Below are 26,230 nucleotides of genomic sequence, written 5' to 3'. Positions count from 1 at the left end.
ATGGAGTTGTAGAGCGAAAGAATAGGACTCTACAAGAAATGGCCAGAACCATGATCAATGAAACCAATATGGCTAAACATTTCTGGGCAGAAGCAATAAATACTGCATGTTATATTCATAATAGAATCTCTATAAGACCTATTCTAAATAAGACTCCTTATGAATTGTGGAAGAACAGAAAGCCCAACATTTCATATTTTCATCCTTTTGGATGTGTTTGTTTCATTATGAATACTAAAGATCATCTTGGTAAGTTTGATTCTAAGGCACAAAAGTGTTTCCTTCTTAGATATTCTGAACGCTCTAAAGGCTACAGAGTATACAATACTGAAACATTGGTTGTAGAAGAATCAATCAATATCAGATTTGATGATAAGCTTGGTCTTGAAAAGCCAAAGCAGTTTGAGAATTTTGCAGATATAGATATCTCAATCTCAGAAGCTGAAGAACCAAGAAGCAAAGTATCAGAAGCTGAAGATCTCAGAAGCAAAGGATCAGAAGATCAAGTTGCTGCATCTTTAGAGAATCTCAAAATTTCCGAAGAGCCAACAGTCAGAAGATCTTCTAGACTCATATTTGCTCACTCAGAAGATGTCATTCTTGGAAAGAAGGATGATCCTATCAGAACAAGAACATTCCTCAAGAACAATGCAGAATGTCAATTAGGTCTTGTTTCTTTGATCGAGCCAACTTCTGTTGATCAAGCTCTAGAAGATGCAGACTGGATAATTGCCATGCAAGAAGAACTAAATCAGTTTACAAGGAATGATGTATGGGATCTTGTTCCTAGACCAAAAGGATTCAACATCATTGGAACCAAGTGGGTATTCAGAAACAAGCTTAGCGAGAAAGGAGAAGTTGTAAGAAACAAAGCCAGACTGGTTGCTCAGGGCTATAGTCAGCAAGAAGGGATTGACTATACAGAAACCTTTGCACCAGTGGCCAGGTTAGAATCTGTTCGCTTATTGATTTCTTTTGCCACTCAACATAACATCACTCTATATCGAATGGATGTTAAGAGTGCCTTCTTAAATGGTTATATAGAAGACGAAGTTTATGTTCACCAACCTCCTGGTTTTGAAGACTCTAAGTCTCCAGAACATGTTTTCAAATTAAAGAAATCATTGTATGGATTGAAGCAAGCTCCTAGAGCTTGGTATGAAAGATTAAGTTCTTTCCTTCTGAACAATGGTTTCACTAGAGGACAAGTGGATACTACTCTCTTCTGTAAAACATTTAAGAAAGATATTTTAATTTGTCAAATTTATGTTGATGATATTATCTTTGGAACATCTAATGCTACACTTGGAAAGGAGTTTGCTAAGTCTATGCATGCTGAGTTTGAGATTAGTATGATGGGAGAACTAAAGTACTTCCTTGGGATTCAAATCAATCAAACTTCTGATGGAACATATGTTCATCAAACGAAGTATGTGAAAGAACTTCTGAAGAAGTTCAATCTTTCTGAAAGCAAAGAAGCCAAAACTCCTATGCATCCAACGTGTGTCCTAGTGTTTGCTTGTGTGCAAGATTCCAATCAGATCCTAGAGAATCTCACTTAACAGCTGTTAAGAGAATTCTGAGGTATCTGAAAGGTACTACTAATGTTGGTTTAGTCTACAGAAGATCTGAAGATTACAACTTAGTAGGATATTGTGATGCTGACTATGCTGGAGATAGAGTTGAAAGGAAAAGTACGTCTGGAAGTTGTCAATTTCTTGGAAGTCACCTGATCTCCTGGTACAACAAGAAGCAAGCTACCATTGCCCTCTCAACAACAGAATCAGAATATGTTGCTGCTGGTTGTAGCACACAGATGCTCTGGATGAAGAGCCAGTTAGAAGATTATCAGATTTATGAGAGTAACATTCCTATCTTCTGTTATAATACTTATGCTATATGTTTATCTAAGAATACAATCTTACATTCCAAAGCTAAACATATTGAGATTAAACATCATTTCATTAGGGACTATGTTCAGAAGGGTGTTCTTTCTTTAAACTTTGTGGATACAGACCATCAATGGGCTGATATCTTTACAAAACCCCTTGCTGAAGATAGGTTTAAGTTCATTCTAAAGAATATCAGTATGGATTTATGCCCAGAATGAGAAGATGAGAAGTTCTGACGTATGGATAAGTTCTGAAATGTGTTTGGATTATTTTCTTATAAGAAGTTCTGATTGAGATCATTTAGAAGTTCTGATTCTGTTATTACTAACGTTTCATTATATAAGTTGATTCAAAATCTCGTTTAAAGTAAAACAGCTGTCACCAGTTGTTCCAGAAGATGAACACGTGTTCACTCTTTTTGGACAGACATGCGTGCAACTGAGGAGACGCCGCCCTAGGTAACTGTGCAAATCTTTTCAAATTTCACATTATCTCTCCTAACGTCATCTCTCATTAAATGCATCTGTATCCATGTTTTTCTGTAATCATATTCATTCAAATAAGTATTGCATTTCATTTCAAATCTGTCCCTTTATATACTCATCTTCACATTCATTTCATCTTTTTACATTCTCTCTCTTCATTCATCTCTCTCTCCTTCATTGTTTGCATAAACCCTAGTTCTTAACCGAATCTCAGAGAATCTTCATGCTTTCTTCGTCGAGTACTCAAAGAAGAAAAATGTCATATGCTCATCTTGTTCAACGCAAGTACAATTACACTCCCTTGAAGACATGTTCTATTCTGTCAACGGAACTGGAAGTTCTTTGTGAATCGTTGATAGATTTTGAAAACCTAAGGATACATGGTTTCAATACAAATGCTGAAACGATGGAACAAGGTTGGTCAAACTACCCTTAAAAGATTGGTTGGACCAATATATCCTGCATTAGTAAAGGATTTCTGGGTTCATGCAATGGTTACTCCAACATCTATCATCTCTTTCGTGTTAGGGCATGAGGTTGTGATAACTGAGAAGTTGATCAGAAAGCTTTACAATCTAGAGGATCTTCAGAAGGAAAATGGACTCTGAGTTTCTGAAGCTTCAGAAGGAATGCATAATAGAAGCTCCTGGTCATCTTGGATTCCTAAGATCCTATGAAGACTTCTGGCATAGTCCTCTTGGAGGCAGATATTGCTTTGAAGAGAAAGCCTTTGTTGATGAACTGGTAGAAGTTCCTGCAGCTGAACAAGAAGCACATTCTTGGGAGATTGTTGTATGGAAGCCTCAGTATCCCGTTTTGACTGGAGATTTCCAATGGCTATTCAACTGGCTTAGGGAAAACCCTTCTAAGAAGGCACCTAACATGGTCATTCCTGAAGTTGTCTACCCTTCAAAAGTTGCTGCTCCCATTCCTTCAAAGAATCTGGCTGAGATTCTTCGAGCTCTGGAGAATGAAGATTCTGAGATCCCTGATCCAGAATATGCTGAATATGCTTCTGTGTCAGAAGCTGATGCTGAGGTGGAAGATGCTGAGAATCATCCTTCTGAGAAAAGTCCTGTTCAGGAAACTCAAGAAGATGTTCTCACATTGGATGCTGCTGCTGGTAATGCTATCCCTCTGAATGATAGTTGTGCATCTTCTTCTGCTGAACCCTCTGTTCTGGTGAACGCTATCAAGGCACTTCAACAGAATCAAGATGCTCTAGCTTCTCGCTTGGATAAGCATGATGAAGCACATGAGGATTTCAGAACCTTCATGAAGAAGCAAACTGAAAGCACCTCTGAGATTCACGACCTTCTGGCCAGATTAGTTTCTAAGATAGGCTAGTCGTAGTCCTTTGGTCTTAGTTGTTTCTTTTGTTTTTTGCATCTATTTTTCTTGCATCTTCTGTATCTTCTGATACGTTTTGATCAATCAATGAATCTTTATCTTCTCTCATTTTGTTTGTTTTTCATCTGAATCTTTTATGCTTTTTGATGTTATGACAAAAAGGGGGAGAAAATGTGATAAATGATTTGATTAATTATATCAGTTGCTGGGAGTAAGTCTCCACATTTCTAACAAAATTTGCAAGTTCTATGTCTTTGAGATTTTTGCAGGATTGAAGACATTTTGAAAAAGCTCAACATGAGAAGCAAAGACATGGGGAAAAGCAATTCTATATAGAAACATGCTCATGGAATTTGAAGTAAGCTTAGCGCTGTGAAGCTTCTAAATCAGAAGCAAGAAGGAAGAATGTTTTTGATATTCTCGTGGCAGAATATGCTCTAACACATTCTTATCCCTTATATGTTCTGATGCATTTTATGTGTTCTGACACATACTATATGCTCTGATACATATCTTATTCTAATTCATTCATGCTCTGACTTTTGTCGTTTAGTTTGTTCTGAAACATTTCAGGATGTAGAGATGCTCTGATGATGCTCTGGTACATTCAACAATGTTCTGATACAATCTAGCATGCAATGATTCAAGAAGAAATTCAAAGCTCTGAAGCTGTCCTATGGAAGCAAGAAGCAGAAGCTCTGAATGTTCTGAAGTTCTAGGCATTTGTGAACGTCTCAACTGAAATGGAAAATACTCAGGGAAGTCCTTTATTTATAAATTTATTCCAGTATTTATTTCAGGGGGAGATTATTCATCTCAGGGGGAGATTGTTAATCTCAGGGGGAGACATATTCACACACTATGTTTATATGCTTATGCTATAACTGTGTAATTTGTCTTTAGCCGTATGATATTCTGATTGCAAATTCATATCATTTATATATGTTTTTGTCATCATCAAAAAGGGGGAGATTGTTAGAACAAGAATTGTTCTGATCAATATTCTTAGTTTTGATGATAACAATGTATATGAATTTTGCTTGAGACAATGTGGTACTCTAATCCTATGCAATTTCCATTTTAGGAAATATATAAAGAGTATGCACAAAATCAGCGTAAGAAGCACTGACTCAGAAGGTTTAGCATGCAACATCAGAACATGCTCTCGCAAGACATCAGAAGATGGTCAAGCAGAATCAGAACATGGTCTATTGAAGTATCAAAAGAACTTGAGATCAGAAGCAGAAGCAGAAGCACTGAAGTTCTCATGGTATCACGCTAGAAGCACTTCAAGGTCAGAAGAGAAGAAGATGCTCTGCACCAAGATGTTATGACTCTGATATATTCGAACGTTGTATCTACAAAGATCAGATCAGAAGCAAGTACAAGATGGCAGGCTACGCTGACTGACAAAAGAAACGTTAGAAGCTATTAAAGGCAAAGTCAGTTAAAGCAGGAAAAGCAAGGCTCGAGGTAGTTGACAAACGAGTGAAACATTAAATGCAATGTTGTACGGATCACGCAACTCATTAAATGCTCCCAACGGTCATCTTCTCAAACGCCTATAAATAGAAGTTCTGATGAGAAGCTGAATACAACATTTTGCGCAAACATACAGAAACGCTGTCAAATTCAAAAGCTCTCAAACTTCATCTTCAACCTCACTTCATTACTGTTGTAATATCTTAGTGAGATTAAGCTTAAACTTTAAGAGAAATATCACAATTGTGATTATAGCTTTTTAAGAAGCATTGTATAACTCTTGTAAGAATTTGTTTACATTCATTTGTAAAGAATTAGAGGAGATCAAGTTGTGATCGGATTCTCTAGAAAGTCTTAGAGGGTATCTAAGCATTGTGTTCCTAGAGTGATCAGGTTGTGATCAGAATACTCTAGAAGACTTAGAGGGTATCTAAGTGGAAAACCATTGTAATCAAGATTGATCAGTGGATTAAATCCTCAGGTGAGGTAAATCACTCTAAGGGGGTGGACTGGAGTAGTTTCGTTAACAACGAACCAGGATAAAAATCATTGTGTAATTGTTTTTATCTTAAGAGGTTTTAAAGTACACTTATTCAAACCCCCCCCCTTTCTAAGTGTTTTTCTATCCTTCAACTAAACCTTTAATAAATGTGAGAAATATTAAAGATGAGAACTAGCTTGAATCAATTTGTTTTGAAATATGTCGTTTGAACAATTTAAACACTCAAGCACCAACTTCCAATGAAATATAATTGATAAAATTGACTTATTCGATTTGTCGAACACTTGTTGTGCAAATATTATTATGCACAATCCATTTCACAAACAGTTGGTATGCAATTGATTGCAAGCCAATATTATCTAGCGTTGTTGATTACGAAATCCAATTGCAATTAACAGTAGCAATTCTCTATACAAAAACGATTTTGTATCACAATTTAAAAACTTAGAATTATTAGCGATTTAACAATTGTATACCAATGTATAAACCAAGTAATAGAGAAATAAAAGAGAGTAACACAAAGATTTATTTAGGCAGTTCACTGACCGTCCTCGCTATGATTAAGTCTGCCTCCAATTCCAAACGGGAATTGAGATAGTTTTTATTTCTTTGCAATTGTTTTTACAAGTGAAGTTAAAGCAATAAAAAAATAAACTCAGTTTTGATGTTGATTCTTTATCTCCTCTCCCCTTGATCTTAAGCAAGATCAAGTCGCCCAATAATATTGAATCAATCCTCTGGTTACCGTTACTCCCTTGATTGGATGCGTGTCCTTCAAGGCTTTCACTCGGTTGAATTGTAATCACAAATTATTGTCACCCAAGAACTTTGATTGATCCTTCGTCTACCGTTACTCCTTTGATCGAACACACCATTCTTCAAGGCTTTCACTCGGCTGAATCGAATCCAAATCTTCTTGTCAAAAACCCCCCAAATCAAATCGATCTTGGAGGACAAAAACCCAATGGCTTTATTCAATGAAACCCCCAAAATTCTTCACCCAATTGGAATGTACAAATTCCTAATTTTGGACGTCATCACTCTCAATCTACGATCACTCAACAAGAATTATTTTGTGTAATTGATGAATGAAAAAGAGGAAGAATGAATATGAGAATAATGTTTGTCTCTTTCAGGTTTCAAAGTTGTGTTGACTTAGATGCATGAATGTGTTTATATGTGTGTGTGAAAGAAGGCAAAAACTGGAAAATTCGTGCACAGTAATTCCTAGAATTGAATGATGCATCGACCTCCAGGGCTGTATGTGTCGACCTCTGGCCCTCTCTGCGTCGACCTACACGAGGCAGTGATGTTGGCGTTGAAATGCACAGTATGCATCGACCTGCAGCTTCTGTGCGTCGACCTATACTTGGAAGAGGTGGTTTCATGAATTTTTATTTTTCTTTCTCAGTAGAGGTCGACCTCCAAGAGCTATGCATCAACCTATGGTATGCATTTTCACCCAAAACCATATTTTTGAGTCATGAAACTTATCCACATACATATGAACAAGTTTAGTATGATTATGGAAGTGTTTTCATGCATGAGCACACCTTAGGTTAAGAGGATATCGTCCAATACATTCTACTTCTAAAGACCTAGTTTTGACATCACTCAAAATAAACTTCTTGAGATATGTACTCACACAAACAATATCCTCAGAGGAAAGCCATAACCGCTAAAGACTTCCCCAACTTAGTAATGCTCGATAAGCCTTGGGGGCAACTGTTTTGGGTCGACTAGAGGCCCAAGAAGGCCAAGGATCATCCACTTCATATGATCCAAGATATAAAAGTCATCTCACACGAAATTTAAGGTACTTTTGGATCTCCACTTTTTTACTACAATCATCTTGAATTTTGACCTAATTTGGGTGTTAGAGTGCTAACCTTGCAGGTCCACCATTGAGCCATCGTATTAGAGATCAACACCATATGTTCTGGACTGTTCACCTTCAAGATACATCTAATTCTTATTCCAGAATGGAAATATATATATATATATATATTATATATATAATACTTTCGTCTTCTCACTTTTAAAATATACATCATTATTAAACTATTATACATTGAGACACGCGTTACCTCAACAGGGTTAACAAGCTTGGGGGTCCCAACTGTCTTCTGAGTAGAATGTCATTTCCTGTTATCTCCTTTATTGTGTCTAACCTTCATGCAAACTTCCTTTTTTATAGGCCAAGATTCACCAATAATTACAGCAAACACAATAACTACATCTAAAGAAGTAGCAACCCCTCTAGGGATATTTCCCTAGGTTTCCTCTATACACTCCATAATTTTGCATTTGAAGAAGAAACCTTGTGCCTGAGCTGAATCTCATTTTTTTCTCTAATTTTTTGGCTTCCAACATAAAAGCCATGAGTTCCTTAGATTTAGTTGAATACATTTTCCTTGCAAAGAAAAACTAGCATAATTAAAACCCAACAAATCAATTATTGCAGCATTTAAAAGGATAAATAAAATCACTTAGAAAACTAATAATATAAACATCATTATACTCCTTACAACAAAAGTCCCTAATATGCATTTATTTAAACTTATCTAGAATTAAATTATGCATTACTTTAATTCGGTAAACATATCAAAATCAAAACCCTTGATGGTGGCATGATAACTCTCCCAATATAAAGGAAACTTGAGGTTGTATAGGTGGTCATAAATGGTCTTAGGACACTCCCACCACACCTTTCACTAGGAATAAATCAATTTATAAATATTTATACAAGGATTGGAAGGAACTAAAGTGATCTGGTATAATTTTACCACTCAACAACATCTAATAACCTTTTTCCTTCCCTTAGAGAAATAAAAAGAGAAAAAGATATCCTTGCATGGCTCTAATATAAGGCCTTGGCATACAATTTCAAAGGCTCGTATAATTTCCCAACTATTTGGATGGAATTGAGAAAGGGACATATTAACTACCCCAAGAAATTCACACTTAAAATCATTGAAAGGAGTCATAACCCCGATATTATCAACAACATAATCTCATAATATCTCATAACGACACGCTCCTCATCCTTAACTAGTTCTACAAAAATATCTTTTTTCCTTGACAATGGACGAAACTCTGGTAGAAAATGGGGATGCAACGACAGTTTGTTCGTTAAGATAATATAATATGTACTAAAAAACCTCGAGGTCATATGAAGTAGTCAAATCAGTAGACATGGCTGTCAAAGAGGGATTCTAAATAAGACTTGGAAATTACGAAAAAAAAGGATATAACATAATCATTCTCATGGCTACGTATACTCGCTTGACTCGAATAATTGAAACTACTAGAATCACAATTGCTCCAACCTAAAATCTTCCTAAATTAGCCCTTCTAGATCATACTTATTTTGGCTTTCCTAAAGTAGCCCCTCCAGACCATAATCCTGTTAGTCCTCCCAAGGAGCAACACATATCGACAAAATCTTGATTAGTAATAGAAGGTTTCACAACATACTTATATAAGTATTTCTCCTTGATAATCATCATTAGATGAAGATGAAAAAAATTAGAAAAAAAAATCTAGGAGAGAATAACTCACCACAAAACCCCTTTAGCTTTAAGAAAAGAAAATTTTATTTAAACTCGAAGATAAAATGAAGGTAAGAAATTAGTGGGGTAGAAACAATATAAAAAACGATCAAATCACTTAAAAATCAAGTCATACACCATATACGAATGTGATGGGTTACTACCAAGGTAGTAGAACCTACACAAGACCTATCTCGTAAAGGCATAGAGACCCAAAAATTGACGATGGATTTAACACCCACTAAATTACGCGGGTCCGCCATTGTTATGCTTTATAAAGGAATATTATGAATATAGCTCATCTCATTACATGCTAAAACACAATTTATGACCCCCTGAACTTCCCTAAAAAGGAAACTTCGCGTCCCAATACCACGAGTGCTTGAAAAATGTCACAAAGGAGTTCGTCCTCAAACACCTCACCATTACATGCCTTATGTTGGGGAGAAGGTCGACCGACATAATAATCCTAAACACCTCATGCTTGGGGACAGATGGAACGACATAATAATTTTAAATATTGTGCGGTTAAAAACTTCATGATTGGGGGCAGAGGGACCGCCATAATAATCTTAAGTACCTTTCCATTACATGTGTAATGCTTGAGGATGTGGACTAACATAAGATTTAGGACTATGAACTCAACCTCAAATCATGTATGGACCTATGACTCGATTCTAGACCCCAAAGTGCACTACCTGAGACCAAGTTACAAACGCATGGCTAATCCTAAAAGTGGTTGCCCTATCATAAGTAGAGGAAAGTGGCCACCACCTCCAAATTAGCCAATAAGCATAGTCCAAGGCTCTTTAGCTCGTAGCCCAGATCCAAACACACTGAGAGAGACCTATAAACCCTAATACAGTCGCTTTAGCACAAGGGTAAACGCTTGGCCACCGCCTCCATACCCCACCATTAGGGGATAAAGTTTTACCAATTACTATATATATATCTATGTTCATCGACAGTATAAACAACCTTAACTGAAATATTGGAGCGAGTATTCTTACACCTATAAATAAAAGGCTCAACATAAATTCGAATAATCTAATCATAATTCTAAAACACAAAGAATTATAATCATAATACACCAATGGTAGGATTAACTCACTATCTACCAATATAATACAAAATTCATCCCATTTAATTTATAAATGGAGAATCTAAATTAATCGACTAAGAGAAAGTTCATCTCTTTTAATTTATAAGTGGAGAATCTAAATTAATCACCTAAGAGTGGCTAAAAGAAGACTTGTTTGTGTACCACAATTTTTTTTACCTTTTTATCAAACCCCATAACGAATCAACATCTTTAAGAATTTGCATAGATTTTAGGAATAGTTATGTTAAAGCTAGTTGAGTCTTTTTCCACTAGTTGCTTTAATGTTTTCATGGTGGGTACAATATTATAGAAGAACATGCTTCACTAGTGCCACATGGTAATTAATCAAAAGGCTATATAGGTATATATTCCAAAAACATTAACTCCAACTTGTATTGATGCGCACATATATTATTCTTTATTTTGTACATGCATCATAACACATTTAATCCAATAATTGATAGAATCTCTATGCATAAGAGCCACCATATATGCTTCATGATGTTTTGAGTTATAATAATTTATTAAAAATTGTACAAAAGTATTGCTAGATCTACTGTCCTAACCTATCAATAATTAGGTCTCTGACCTGGCTTTATTTGTTAAGATTTTGTGTTTTTTAATATTTGATTATGACATGTTCATGCACATCTTCTCTAATTCATGTGCGTTTGACACTTAGCAAAATGTTTTTAATTATTTTCCAAAATAATATAATATTATAATTTAATTGATGTGCAATTGATATTTTAAAAATATTTTTTACATCCAAATATATTTATAGTTGGATATTTATTTTTTGAAGGACATGAGTTATAAATATCTAGGACTAGTTGGATCATATGAGGTAGTAGTAGTACAATAATAATGAGATTATAGAATTAAAAGCATTCATAAAACACCATACACTAAGCCTTTTACTCCTCAAGAAAAAAGAAAGAGCCACGTATGACTTAGACATTCAACCATAATGGACCAAATAATTTATGGTGAAAGTGATGATAGCTATTGTACAATTTCCTAATTAATTTAGTTGGCAAAATAGAGTAAAAATAAATAATTGAAATTTTCAGAAATTATTTCCATAATCTAAATTTATTTAAAAGATATTGACCATATTTATAATAATTCAATGTTTAAATTAACCTGTACAAACTAGATATTGATATTAACTTGTAACAAGATATTAATATTATCACTCATATGTTTAAACTAACAAATTGAGAGAGGTGTCAATTATAACACATATCTTAATCAGAGATGACAAAAAAACATAAAAGAGGAATACAATTTTAAACTCGCATCCTATAATATATCTTATAATATGTTTGTCATGTTTCACAATGTTTTTTTTTTTTTTTTCCAGATTTTTATAAACATAAATTTTTGCAATTTAGACTTCAAAGATTCTTTGAATCTACCTCATTCCGCCATCATTTTTTGCAGCGACGGACCAATATTTTAGACTAGAATTCTCAATTATGTTTGTCTCGTGCCATTTTTTTAAGAGCTTTTGCAACAACATTTTTGTTTGCTTAATCTTAAGGTTGTGTTTAGTAATATTTATATTTCAATTAACTTAAATGTTATAGATTAATTATAATTTATATTAGAGAATTGATAAAGAAAAAATATATTGATTAGATTAAAATATTTTGTTTGGTGTTGATAAGACTTCTTAACTCAAAAACAATAATTGGATTAGTTACACAAAAACACAACTCACTCCACCTAGTGCACCTTTACTTCACAATTCCATCTCACTCCAAATCCATTGCAAGTTAACTCATTCTTTTTAATTAATTAACCTAAAGATACCTAGCTATTAGTAAACAACAATTCATTCTTAAAAAAAGTCCCTTTTACTTTCACTTGATTTGATGCCATAACTATTAATTATTCTCTAATCTCACATCTTTTAATAAATAAATCAAAAAAAAAAATCATATTGGAACTAGTTGACCAAATTAGCATGGTGCTGTCTCAAACTGGAGTGGTTCTTTTGAAGAATCTCTCTTTACTTTCTGAGCATAGCAGGTTCACCTGAATCACTTAATTTCTTCATTTATGTACCAATTTTTCATCTCATTTTCTAAACCCTGAATTTTCTTCCTATTTTTAGCAAAAAAAAAACATCATTATTCTTGTCAAAACAAAAACATGTTTTTTTTTTTTTGTGTTGAAACTGTTTAAGCTTAGTACAAAATGAAAACCCTTTTCTCAAAGATTCAAACTTTTCACAACCCATGTTAATGTTGATACAAAGTTCAACAATTTAGCTCAAAGGGTTGGAAGAAAAGTGGTTGAATTCATCAAAAACTCAAAAAAATGCGTAGTTTGAAGATTGTTGAACGTTTCAAGAGTATTCAAGTTCATGCTTTAAGTTCTTCATCTGAAACCAATGGTGGCAGCAAAACCAAACCTCACAACTTTAGCAGACACAAAACAATCTTGTCATGGTCAAAATCAAAATTCAACAACAATAGCAAAAGTTCAGAGTTTGCAAATCTTGTTTCTCTGAAATTACCTTCTACTGATACCATTGAACCAACCATAGAGCCTTATCTTAAACCTGTAAACCTTGTAGAGACTTTAGCAGAACTCTATCAGCGGATAGAGTTTTGCTCTTTACAGTCTGAGAAAGTGTCACTTTTTGTGGAACTTTTTTCTGTTTTGTATGGTCTTGGGGACCAGAAGCTACTCAGAAGATGTCTCAGAACGGCGCGGCAGAACGCCGAGGATGTGATGTCAAAGGTTGTGTTGTCTGCTTGGTTGAGATATGAGAGAAGGGATGATGAGCTTGTTGGTGTTTCTTCAATGGATTGTGGTGGTTATAATGTTCTTGAATGTCCAAAGAAGAATTTGGAAAATGGATTTAGTCCTTTTTCGATCAATGATCATTGTCAATGTAACGAGGAGCGAAAAAGTGACACTTCTAATGATTGTGTGAGTTTGTCTGATGAGGAAAGTGATGTTTTGTTTTGTGTTGAGAATGAAGAAATCAAGTGTGTTAGGTCGAGAATTGCTTCACTTTCGGAACCATTTAACGCGATGCTTTGTGGTGGATTTGTAGAATCCAGAATGTGGAAGATTGATTTTTCGAAAAACGGGTTATGCTCTGAAGGTATGAAAGCATTAGAATTTTATAGCAGAACAAAAAGATTGGATCTTTTCTGTGCCAAAACTGTTTTAGAGCTTCTATCATTTGCCAATAGGTTTTGTTGCGAGGAAATGAAATCGTCTTGCGATTCTCATTTGGCTTCAATTGTTGAAAATGTTGAAGATGCATTGATACTAATTGAGTATGGTTTGGAAGAAAACGCGACACTTCTTGTTGTTTCTTGCTTGCAAATTTTTCTTAGGGAGCTTCCGAATTCGCTTCGTAATTCAAAGGTGGTAAGTTTTTTATGCAGTTTTGAGTCAAAGGAAAAGCTGGAAAGTTTAGGGTGTGCTACTTTCTTGTTGTACTATTTTCTCAGTCATGTGGCAATGGAAGAAAGCATGGTTTCGAAAACGACGATGATGTTGCTGGAGAGAATGAAAGAGTGTGGTGCAGAGAGATGGCAGAAGGGTCTTGCATTGCATCAATTAGGGTGTGTATTTCTTGAAAGAAGAGAGTATAAAGAAGCTCAACGTTGTTTCGATGAAGCAGTTGAATTAGGCCATGTTTATTCTATAGCAGGCGTGGCGAGAACGAAGCATAAACAAGGTCAACCGTATTCGGCTTATAAGTTAATCAGTTCTTTGATATTTGAGTATAAACCAGTTGGATGGATGTATCAAGAGAGAGCATTGTACAATATGGGAAGAGAGAAAGGTTTTGATTTGGATTTCGCAACTCGACTCGATCCTTCACTTTCATTTCCTTATAAGTATAGAGCATTGGAGAAAGTCGAGGAGAAGCAAATAAAAGAAGGGATTATGGAACTCGATAAGTTTCTTCGATTTAAGCTTTCACCTGATTGTTTAGAATTGAGGGGTTGGTTGTATATTGCATTAGAGGATTATGATAGTGCTATGAGAGATATTAGAGCATTGTTAACCATAGAGGCTAATTATATAACTTTACATGGGAGGATTAGAGGAGAATGCTTGGTTCAAATTCTTAAAAGTAGAATTCAGAAGAAGAATCAGGCTGATTGTTGGATGCAATTGTATCAACAATGGTCTTCTGTTGATGATGTCGGTTCTTTGGCTATTATACATCAGATGCTAGAGAATGAGCCTGGAAAGAGTTTGCTCGAGTTTCGTCTTTCTCTACTACTCTTGAGGTAAGCATATTTAGAACTAACTCAAACATAGTATTGGTTTTCCTAACCATTTTAAATTTTGATGTAGTATCACTAACACTTTAGATCGAGGACGTGTCTTGTGTCTAACACGTGTTAGTGTCTGACAGTGACACGATACTGATACATGTTTTACTTTATTTTCTCTAAATTATTACAAGTGTCTACGTGTGTGAGTACTGTGTCCCCGTCTAGTGTTTGTTTCATGCTTCCTAGATTTTGACTAGATGCAAACACACACACATTGCACAGGGCCGTCTTTGAGGGCGTCTAATGCGGGCTACTGCACAGGGCCCAAATTTATTTAGAGTTAATCGTGGTTAAATAGGGCCTAAAAAATTAGTCACAGTTAAATCGTGGTTTAATAGGGGATCTATTTGTTCTGTCATAGTTAAACCGCGGCTAACTTACACAGGGTCTCCAAAAACTTGAGGCGGCTCGTGAAAATTTTATTTATTTGCTAAACATACTCTTATGGTGCACAGGTTAAACTGTCAAAAGGCAGCAATGCGCAGTTTGCGGCTGGCAAGAAACCATTCTAGCTCAACACAGGAAAGACTAATTTACGAAGGATGGATTCTATACGATACAGGCTATCGTGACGAAGCAGTTACTAAGGCTGACAGATCCATTGAAATTCAGAAATCATTTGAAGCCTTTTTCCTAAAAGCATATGTGTTAGCCGATACAAATCTGGATCCCGAATCTTCTTCTTATGTCATTCAGCTTCTTAAAGAAGCACTTAAATGTCCTTCAGACGGACTTCGCAAAGGACAAGTTAGTGCTATATGTCGAACTAACACTATATTGCAAATGTAGTCTTGTTGTGCAGTTTTTTTTATTGTATTGCGGAAAATTTTGCAGGCATTGAATAACATGGGGAGTATTTATGTGGATTGTGGTAAAATAGAACTTGCAAACGAATGCTACAACAACGCACTTGCGATTAGGCACACAAGAGCTCATCAAGGTTTAGCGCGTGTTTATCAACAGAAAAATCAACGGAAGGCAGCGTATGATGAGATGACAATGCTAATTGAGAAGGCGGAGAGTACTGCCTCGGCGTATGAGAAACGATCGGAATATTGTGACCGTGAAATGGCGATGGCTGATCTTGATATTGCAACTCACCTTGATCCTTTAAGGACATACCCTTACAGATACAGGGCAGCAGGTACTTTTATTTACCGATCATTCTCATATCTTACGAACATGCCATAAGTTGTTTCCATTACCACTTATGAAAGCAGATAAGTTCAAATAAGTCAATCCAAATAATCGCTCATATAATGATGTGATTCCTTTAAGTCGCGGACTATCTATGAATTCACAACCGATTATTATACTAACATGAATTATCACCTATATGTCTAGTGCTGATGGATGAGCAAAAAGAAACAGAAGCTGTAGAAGAACTCACGAAGGCTATAAAATTCAAGCCTGATCTTCAAATGCTTCATCTGCGAGCCGCGTTTTACGAGTCAATGGGAGATCTATCATCTGCTCTAATAGACTGTAAGGCAGCTCTTTGTTTAGATCCGAACCATGCAGCAACAATTGATTTATATCAAAGGATACAAAAGCCTAACTTTTGATCTCAACAAATGTGAAGAACTTGGTTTGAAAATCGTGGACTATTCCCAAGTGACTGAGTTTTTCCTTAGATATTTCGCAACTACTATCTAAGAACAAAACTAGAATGGGATGCATGAAGTCCATGAACTGTGGAAACAAAACTCAAGAAGCTATACTTTGGATGAATCAAGACAAAAATGGATAATAGATATTTACTTGTGTATGATTCATGTGTAAATGAGAATATTTTCATAATAGTAAGTAAATAGTACATTGATATGATGTGGATTCTTGTGAATCATATTCACAGTTTGTATCCCACTATTTACACACCCTCTTGTACAGTACATTACAAGGTTATAAAGAGATTCATACCTCTGGTTTCCTACAATGCATAACTTATTTTTCCTATGTTTTTGTTATTTTGCCATAGACAGAAGAAAGAACAAAACTTCATTTTGTTCTGTTTTTTATTCCTTTCCGCAATCTTCAATCTCTATCTTATGTCAATATAGTTTTGTGATCTTATTTTCCATGGCTAGTGTTATAGAATTAAATAGCATTTCAATAGAGCCGTCTTAAGTTTTTGGAGGCTCAGTGTAGGTTAGACACAGTTCAACCGTGACAACAATTATGGGCCCTATTTAGTCGTAGTGTAAACCATTACGAATCTATTATGGGGCCTGTTTAGCCACAAATTAAGAGCATAAAAGTTGAGGCCCTGTGTTGTAGCCCGTCTTGCACACACTCAAAGACGGCTCTGCATTTTATTGATGTCTTCAAATGATAAAAAGGTGAACAGAAACTTGTTTTCCTTCTCATATCCAACAAACATAGCAAACATTTATCTTGCTCATAGTTTTTTCAGCAACAAAGAAAAACAAAGTTCATGCAGAAAATCATAAAATGACAGTAATACATAATATAGTATACACACTCCATTTCTTAAATATTTCCAAATTTCAACTACTCTGCTGAGACAAAAGCAGTCTCTTGTATACACACCTTACTCCAGTATTTTTGATACATTGTCGGTGTAAAAGATTTTAGACTGTCAACAAATCGTAACCATTCAGAAGTCTGACTTTAGAAGTAGTTATAATTGAAGTAAAATGTTTTTAACATTCTAACTGTTACGATTAATTGACAGTGGAATTTTTTTTACACCGGTAATGTATATGAACTAAATCGATGAATTAATGTCTCAACATAAATCTGAGGTCATGATTTCAATTTCGGCCCACCAAAGAGGAGATGATTTTGGTGTTGCTCCGTCAGGCTCCATAGAAGTGATTTCCTTCAACTTAGATGTAACCTCTTTCATCGATGGCCTTTTCTCCGGATCAGGATCTACACAACTGTGAATCACTTCAGACCATTTCTCAATTTCATCATCTTTCACTGATTTCAAGTTTGTATCCACCAACTCTCTCAGAGGTTGTCCTCTTATATATTCAGCAGCCCAATCTGTCGCAAAGCCGTTTTCTCCCGCATATGGAATTTTTCCTGTTACTAGTTCAAACAATACTACGCCAAAACTATAAACATTGTCTTTTATTTCTTCTTCCGATGTTTTTTCTGAACTCTTCTTTGTATCAACCTCGGCGGTGCAGAAACTAAGGTCTGATATTTTAGCAGCGTAATCTTCTGTTAGATATATAGAGGAAGATAACAAGGTTTTGTGCGCAATTGGTGGTGTGAGTTGATGTATGTGGTCTAGACAGTAAGATATTCCCATAGCTATCCTCATTCTCATTCTCCAGTCGAGCTGTTCCGCTTCTCTAACTGCGACAAATACATTAACACAATTTAGATTCAAGACGCGTTTGTTCAGTGTCTGACACATGTATTTATATTCAACTGTTCTATTTTCTCGAAGTATTATCAGTGTCATAGTAATGTTTGGGCTTGGCGATCATGTATGCGATGAAAGTAAATTTAGAAGGAAAAGAGATTTACTATGTAGATGCTCAAACAATGTTCCGTTCGGAGCATACTCAAAAACCATCATCCTTGTGAATGGTTTATTCTCTTCACAATAACCAATAAGATTCACAAAATTCTTGTGGTTCACTCTCGACAACGTCTCAATCTGGACGACAAAAAGTAAAAACCAACGCAAAAGAATTAAAACAAGATCAGAAAATGTGTGTTGCATTTGCTACATTTGTTGCCTGCATTAGCATACCTTGTTTCTGAACTGGGCTTGCAAAATTTTTGACCATTCTTTAGAAGAAGCTACTGCAGAAGATACTACAGCTATCTCAACTCCACTTGAAAGAGTTCCCTTATAGATAGTCTCATCTTTCAGTGAACCGATAATGTTGCTGAAATCTTCACAAGCTACAACGAGTTCGGCTCGTTTGAGACTCGGAATACCTAAATAAGAAGTGTTTATGTCAGTAGATAAGTTCAAATAATAGTCCGTTAAAACTTCTCGGATATATCATATATGAAATTACCTGTTATGAACGCTTTTCGAAGCTGGCCACTCAACCCTGTGGTCCAAGGTTTGACAGTTACAACCTTACTACTTCTGAAGCAAATGAAAACAGTGCATGAAACCAAAACAAGGAAGGAAAACCCTCCAACTGTTGACCATATAACAACAGAATGTTGCTTTCGGTTTGAACTTCTTGAATTCCTTTGGTTTGAAGATGAAGAAGGAGAAGGTGCTGAAATCCAATTAGAAAGTTGTGGTGTGGACATAACTATAGGTGGATTTGATGATATAAATGGTAAGTAGGAAGTTGTTGGTGCTGCCTCAGGTGAAGGTGAAAGTTCTGGTGATGGTGAAATTGAGGGAGTTTCTGATATGGAAAGTAGTGAAGATGAAGGTGAAATAGGTGTAGAAAGTGGTGGTGATGAAGGTGAAGATGATGGTGAAAGAGTGTTTTTATGATCATCAATATTGGTTTTGTGTGAGTTAGCAGAATTTGATGTTTGTGTAAGTTTCCTACTGAGTGGAGTATGTATATTCCTTTGTTGGCCAATGTCCCTGTCATAAGCAAGAAATTTAAAACATATTCTGGTGTATTCAACAGTTAATGTCATCAACATGAGGATTCAAATCCAAAATTCTATATGATACAGGTGATTTTAGTAAAACGATTTGAAAAGACATCTAATAATATTTGATTTAGAACAAAGATAAAATTGTGAAAAAGAGGTAAGTAGTAACTTTAATCATTTTAATTAGTCATAATTTATAGAGTAAAAACATTTATTTAAAAGAAAATAGAACTAATTCATGATACCAAACAAACCAACGTATTTTTAGTGTCATTTATCTTGAAGTTAGATTGCTTCTCGAGTGAATGGCCCCTAAAATGCTACAAAATGATGTTATTATATTAATACTTTAGATCGTTTCCTTTATTTTTCTTTCCTTCCTCATTTTAGTCTCTATTTTTTTCTTAATTAATCTCTTTATTTTTCTTGATTATATAAATAGTTTTTAATAATGAGTAAAAGTGAGGTTAAGAGAGACATAGAGAATTAGGAGAGAGAAGGAGAAAAAAATGAAGAAGAGGATATAAGTTCATGTGCTAATATATTAGATGAGCCATGAGGTTTGGTTGTGAGAACCTAGCCCAGGAGCTTGGTCTTTATTTTGGGTTTAGAGTTGGAAATTCTAGGTTGGTAGTGACCCACCTTCAGTACGCTGATGACACTCTTTTGGGGGTTGTTGTATCTCTATAGAATTTATGATGTATTATGGTCATTCTTAGAGGTTTTAAGAGGGCTTCGGGTCTTCACGTTAACTTCTTCAAGAATAATCTATGTTAATGTTGATCTTGTCTTTCTATCTCTAGCCAGAGATTTTTTCCACCATAAGATAGTCTTTCTTCCTTTCAAGTATCTTGGGCTGTTAGCGGAGGCTAACCTCCGTCTCGAGTCTACTTGGGATCCTTTAGTTGCTCTGTTGGATAAAAGACTCAACTCTTGAAAGCATAAATATGTGAGAATGGGGGTAGTGTGGTTCTCCTTAATTCGATGCTTAATGTTATTCTTATCTTCTTCTTGTCATTTCTGAAAGAATATTCTTTTATTTTGAGAGGGGGATAATATGTCTAAGATTTCCTAGGTGAGTATGAAGATATCTCTTTCTCATCTCATAGTGGAGGTAGGCCAAGGGGGTTCTGTTCTTCTTTGTCCTCGTGGAAAGAGATACCTCTCTTTGGAACAAAAGAGAAAGGTACCTCTGATTAGTTTTCTGATGGCATTGTAAAAAAAGTGGGGTCGAGTCTTCAAACTTTTTTCTGAGAGGATCCTTAGTTAGGAAGCATCTTGGTCAGTTCTCCAATTCTCTCCAGTCAGAAGGGTTGATGGGCGAGATATGGGAGGTTATCAATGGGGTCCTAGCTTAAACTTTAGATGGAGGAGATCCTTCTTCTTTAAAGAGTTTTCCGTTCTTGAGGAGTTTCATTCCTTACTTAAAGATGTTATCCTTACCCTTGACAAAGATAAGTGAATTTGGAAGCATCCTAGGGAGGATACTTTTTCGGTGGCCTTTAATTACCTTGTCTAGTGTAGGAGTCTGACTTCTTCTATGCCACCACTTTTGTTTCAGATCCATACTCTTTCTCTTATTTGGAGTAGTTGGACTCCTTATAAAATCTTGGTCCTTTCTTAACAGTTATTACAGGATAGATTCCCTTCTAGAGTTAACCTGTTTAGAAGAGGGTGTAATCAGACACTTTTTAATGATTATCACCTTTTTGCGGGTTTTCGACTGAAATTGATTATCACCTTTTTAATGTTTGTGAGATAGTCTCGTTAGTGTGGTATAGTGTTTTCAGGTTTTGGGGTGACAGGTAGTTTATTGACCAAGATCTTATATTGTTTTTTTGAGTTTTTTTCTTTCTTTAGAAGGGAGGATAAAATATAGGGATGGTTACCTTATGATTTGGCATGTTGTAATTTGGTCTATTTGAAAAGTCCAAAACAATGTTAACTTTAATGGAGTCACAAAATCAACAAAAGATATGGAAGAGAAGAATATATTTCTGCCGTGAAATTGGTTTTTGGGTAAGTGAGGGAGAACTTTTGCACCGTCGCGGATTGACTTCAGAACTCTATCCTTACTTGCACCTATAGCGGACCACGGGTTTGCCCTATTTTAATGTGTGGTAGTAGATCTCTATCGTGTTGGAATCTGATCTGTTGATGGTGAATCTAATTGGTTCAAAATCTAACTTAAGAGTAACGAAGTAGTTTTGTAACACTTATGATATTGATTCAAACTGTCGCATTATTCGTGGCTTCATTTTTTTTTCTTTCCGAATTTCTTTTTTTTTATCTTATATCTAGCACCTCTTGTGCTTTGTGCTTATTAGTTATGACTTGTTTTTTAATATATTTGTTTTGCCTCTAAAAAGATAGTAAGTTATTTATTTATTCTCTTATAATAAAACAGATGTGAGTCTATCACTAAAAATAAGTTTCACATGATATGAGTATAATAAAAGAGAACGCCCAAGTGAGAACGTTAAACATGGAGTATTTTTAGAACAACTACCGACTTAACTACTAGTTTAATGAGACAATTTTAATTTTTGTAAACTATCATTTTTAAATAAACGAAATTAAAGATTATGTTTTTAAACGATATAAATAAAAGTTATTTATTTTAAAAATGATGTTTTTAAATAATATGATTGAGTAAACATAAAGGACATAAATTATATATTTTATCTTTTATAAAAATATTTTTTCAAAAAGAATCAAAATAGTTATTATATTTTAAATTTAAAATTAATTTTAACCAAATTATTTTTTGAGAATACACACCATTATAATAAAAAAAATTAATAAAAAATTTAAAATGATCTAACTTATTATTACGCGTAAAATTAATTTATAACAATAGTATATCTTAACTGGCTTTTAAAATATATGTTTTGTAAAATTAGTTCATTCTATTAACACAATTTTCTTAAATTCATTGTTTAATTAAAAATAAATTTTGATATTTAAAAAAATTCAATAAAATACCTAAAATAAATTTTTAACAATAATTATTTAAATTAAATTAAATTTGACATTTTTATGAATTTTTTTTTTTATAAAAAAATTTGTAATGCTATAAAAAATACTTTTAAAAAAAATACCGAAGCAAACTGACTTTAAATCTTTACTTTTTCTATTATATATAATACCTCAATATTTTCTTTAATATTGTTATTTTTAATTTTATCTAGTATAATCTTTCCACAATCTCTTTTTTTTATATTTAGTTTATTAAAATATTAGAAATAATTTCAACTTTGAGTGTTGTATTTCAAGATTTTTTTTTTTTTTTTACTATTCCTTCCTTCTTTAAATATAAACAAATAATATTTCATAAAATTTTGGTCATTAAATATAAGCTCATTTGCAATTTACAAATAATACTTAATATTTATTTTTTAAATAGAAATAAGTTGGAAAAAACTAATTAATATTGATAGAAAATTCATATGGTTAGAAATTTAAAGAAAACGGCATGTTGATGTTGTGATTACATAATTCAGGTTCCACCATGCGGCATGCTATATGCCTGTGTCATGAAACATGCAACATGACATAACTTACATGTTGTGATTTCAATGTATCCTACTTTATGTCACAAAAGAAAAAAAATTAGGAACTGGCACCAAACCAATACTACGTTCTACCAAATATATATTCACCAGTGTTTTTTAAAAAAAATTTACAAATAGAAAATTAATATAAGGAGTTAATTAAAATAAAAAGGAAAGAGGAAAAAGAAGAAGAGGGAGTTGCTTACAAGCATGGATCCATGGCTCTTTCTTCACCATTCCATTTCAAGAATTCCTTCATCTTTTGAAGTTCCAACCCTAAACAAACATCATAATTCAAACATAACATAACTCTTATGTTCATTCAATGTCTTATAAATCTTTGGAACAATATTATAAGCTCAAACAAAAAATTCATTATTTTTGCTACTCTTACCTTGGCTGTTCAGAGTCAAAGGGATAGACACTACCACACCAATTATTAACACCATGCAGAAGAACGTTGTGAATCTCCAAGCTTCACTCATTGTGAGATCAAAGATTTACTTCTATAACATAATATAAGAAATGAAATGGAATTGTACAGGAAATAGTGTGTGTATATATATATAATACAAAGTAAGACAAATATCTAATACAAATAAAATATGCTTTTAAAAAAAAAATAAAAACTTGAGTTTGCATTTGGCTTTTTCACTGTTTCATAGTAATGAAAAGAAGTCACCAACTCATCTATGTCTTTATATTCTCATGACTAATGGCCTCTCATAAAAGGCACGTGCTAACCATGCCTTCTATCACTACTTTATTTTTTTGGTTATAAATTTTGGCAAAAAATAATTGAACACATTTGATACTTAAGCTTTTGGCAAATCTAATAGCGATATTGTACCATATTCAACTTACCATAAAACTGTCGATGTATTATTACTAAATTTATGTTAGATTATGTATCAATACATTGTAAAGAATGTTTCACTATTTCCAGTTCCAAAAGACTTGAATATAATTTATTTATTTTTATAAATAAATTAAGACTATATTAATAAATAGTAAATAAATAAATGAATACATGCATGGAAAAGAAAGGATCCTCTAAAATGTATTACATCTGTCTGCAAATTTTAACTCAATTGATAAAAATCAATATGATAAAGTTGGACACAATCACTAAAATTCAAACTCTTTTCCTCTTAATTATATATAATTATGTATGTCATTTTTTTAATAGTTATTACCACTTCATCAACCGATAAAAATAATATTACCATAACCTTGTTGATAACAACAAAGTCAGTCTCACATAAAATTCAACCCGAAAAAATTTGTTTGTGTTGATTAAAAATAAACATGTGAAAATATTGCAAGGAAATAGAAAGTCCAATGTTATATAATAGATACAAATTTTTTATTATAAAACGCCCTAGTCAAAAACTCTTTAGTTTTGTATTTAAGTCTCTTTTTTTCTTTCTCTTATGTTATTATATTAGAGTGTTGTGAGATATAGTTGAATATTGTTTTGAAAATGTGCGAGTATATGAGGACGTTGGGTTTTTAGAAATAAACTAGACGAAAATGGAGTGATAATTAGGAACAAAGCCCGACTAGTGGCTCAAAGTTATAACCAAGAGGAGGGCATTGGTTATGAGGAAACTTATGCTCTGGTTGCCCGCCTCGAGGCTATACGTCTTTTACTAGCCTTTGCATTCTCTAAGAATTTCAAGTTATTTCAAATGGACATGAAAAGTGCTTTCCTTAACGGGTACATTAATGAGGAAGTGTATGTTTCATAACCTCCCGGTTTTGAAAAACATGAGTATCTTAATCATGTTTATAAACTAAAAACAAGCCCCATAGGTCTTTGTATGAGCGTTTTAACAAGTTCTTACTTGACCAAGGATATTCTAGAGGGAAGGTAGATATAACACTTTTCATTAAACGTCAAGGAAAACACATACTTTTAGTTCGACTTTAAGTTGACGATATCATATTTGATTCTACTAACTTGCAAATGGTTAAGGAGTTTTCTAAGCTAATGCAAGATTAATTTGAGATGACTCCATTCCGGGAGTCAAATTACTTTCTTGGACTTCAAATCAAGCAACAAAGTAACACTCGTGTGTCAAACAAAATATTGTCACGAATTTCTAAAGCGATTTAGTATGGATGAAGCAAAATCAATTGACACTCAAATCCAATAAACAGAAACTTGGATAAAGATGAAAATGGTAAGAATGTTGATGTCAAGAAATATAGAGGTGTGATTGGATCTGTTCTATATCTTACTGCATCTAGGCCTAACATTATGTTTAGTGTTTGTATGTGCACTTGTTATCAATCGACTTCGAAGGAATCACATCTAAAAGTTGTCAAGCGCATCCTTAGATACGTTCACGGTACATCTAAGTATGGGCTTTGGTATTCCAAAGGAAGTGATTATAACTTGATTGGTTCTTCTGATTCCGATTTTATCAATTGCAAATCGGATAGGAAAAGTACGAGTGGAACTTGCCATATGTTTTCAAATTCCTTAGTTAGTTGGAATAACAAGAAATGTGTTTACGTTGCTTTGTCAACCGCCGAGGAGGAATACATCGCAGTCGGTAGTTGTTGTGCTCAAATTTTGTGGCTTAAACAATAACTACTTGACTTTGATATTAAACTTTCACGTATTCCTATTATGTGCGACAAAACTAGTGCGGTTAACCTAACCAAAAAATCAGTGTTGCATTCTCGCACTAAACATATTGAGATACGTCACCATTTCCTACGTGACTATGTTGAAAAAGGGGATGTTGTATTTGAGCATATTGATAGCAAAAATCAACTTGTAAACATTTTCCAAAACCTCTTGCAAACGAACCATTTTTGAACATTCGAATGGAATTAGGGATACTTGATATTTCAAATGTTGCATAAATACAATTGTTGTGTAACACCCGAGGCCGAAGAAGGCGAGGGGTGGTTGCACCGCATGTAGCACCTAAGGCTGAAGAGGGCAAGGGTGGTCTCCACATCGGAATGAGAGGGATCCTGAGGGTGTGTAGAGAAGAGACTGCATGGTTGAAGGAATGCTTATAAGGATTAACTAGTAAAAAAACCGCGCATACACACAAGTTCTGTTCTGTTACGCGCATTTGGATAAATCATTTATTTTAAATAAAATATTAAAAAAGAAAACAAATAGTTAGATAAATAATTGATTATTTCATATATATAAATATTTAAATTAATAATAGATTTTTTTCCGTATACCATTTTTGAATTAAAAATATTTGATCATAAATACTATTTCTCGTATATAAAAGTGTTTAGATCAATAATAAAATATTCCCCATATACAGACTTCATTTTGGTTTAGGTATCATTTGCAATAATATTTGGATCAATAGTAAATTTCGTATATAAAAATATTTAGATCAATAGTAGATTTTTTTCCATATACCATTTTTGAATAAAAAATATTTGGATCATAAAT

General features: G+C 34.0%; 2 protein-coding genes across 2 annotated transcripts; one reads left to right on the top strand and one right to left on the bottom strand.

Moving 5' to 3' along the window:
• Positions 1–12,261: 12,261 nt before the first annotated feature.
• Positions 12,262–16,638, top strand: LOC131628777 (ethylene-overproduction protein 1-like). The gene is made up of 4 exons (XM_058899595.1): positions 12,262–14,635; positions 15,139–15,430; positions 15,518–15,827; positions 16,028–16,638. Exons 1-4 carry the CDS (start codon positions 12,693–12,695, stop codon positions 16,246–16,248), a joined length of 2,766 nt encoding a protein of 921 aa, XP_058755578.1. The 5' UTR covers positions 12,262–12,692; the 3' UTR covers positions 16,249–16,638.
• A 345-nt stretch (positions 16,639–16,983) lies between these two features.
• Positions 16,984–23,441, bottom strand: LOC131628778 (inactive receptor-like serine/threonine-protein kinase At2g40270). The gene is made up of 6 exons (XM_058899597.1): positions 23,189–23,441; positions 23,001–23,070; positions 18,691–19,226; positions 18,417–18,607; positions 18,188–18,320; positions 16,984–18,013 (listed from the first exon to the last, which is right to left on the bottom strand). Exons 1-6 carry the CDS (start codon positions 23,277–23,279, stop codon positions 17,433–17,435), a joined length of 1,602 nt encoding a protein of 533 aa, XP_058755580.1. The 5' UTR covers positions 23,280–23,441; the 3' UTR covers positions 16,984–17,432.
• Between the last annotated feature and the right edge of the window lie 2,789 nt (positions 23,442–26,230).

Source organism: Vicia villosa, unplaced genomic scaffold, assembly GCF_029867415.1.
Source record: "Vicia villosa cultivar HV-30 ecotype Madison, WI unplaced genomic scaffold, Vvil1.0 ctg.000477F_1_1_3, whole genome shotgun sequence".
Lineage (NCBI taxonomy): Eukaryota > Viridiplantae > Streptophyta > Magnoliopsida > Fabales > Fabaceae > Vicia > Vicia villosa.
Note: the sequence above shows the minus strand (reverse complement) of the source record. Positions and strands in the feature narration are given on the sequence as shown.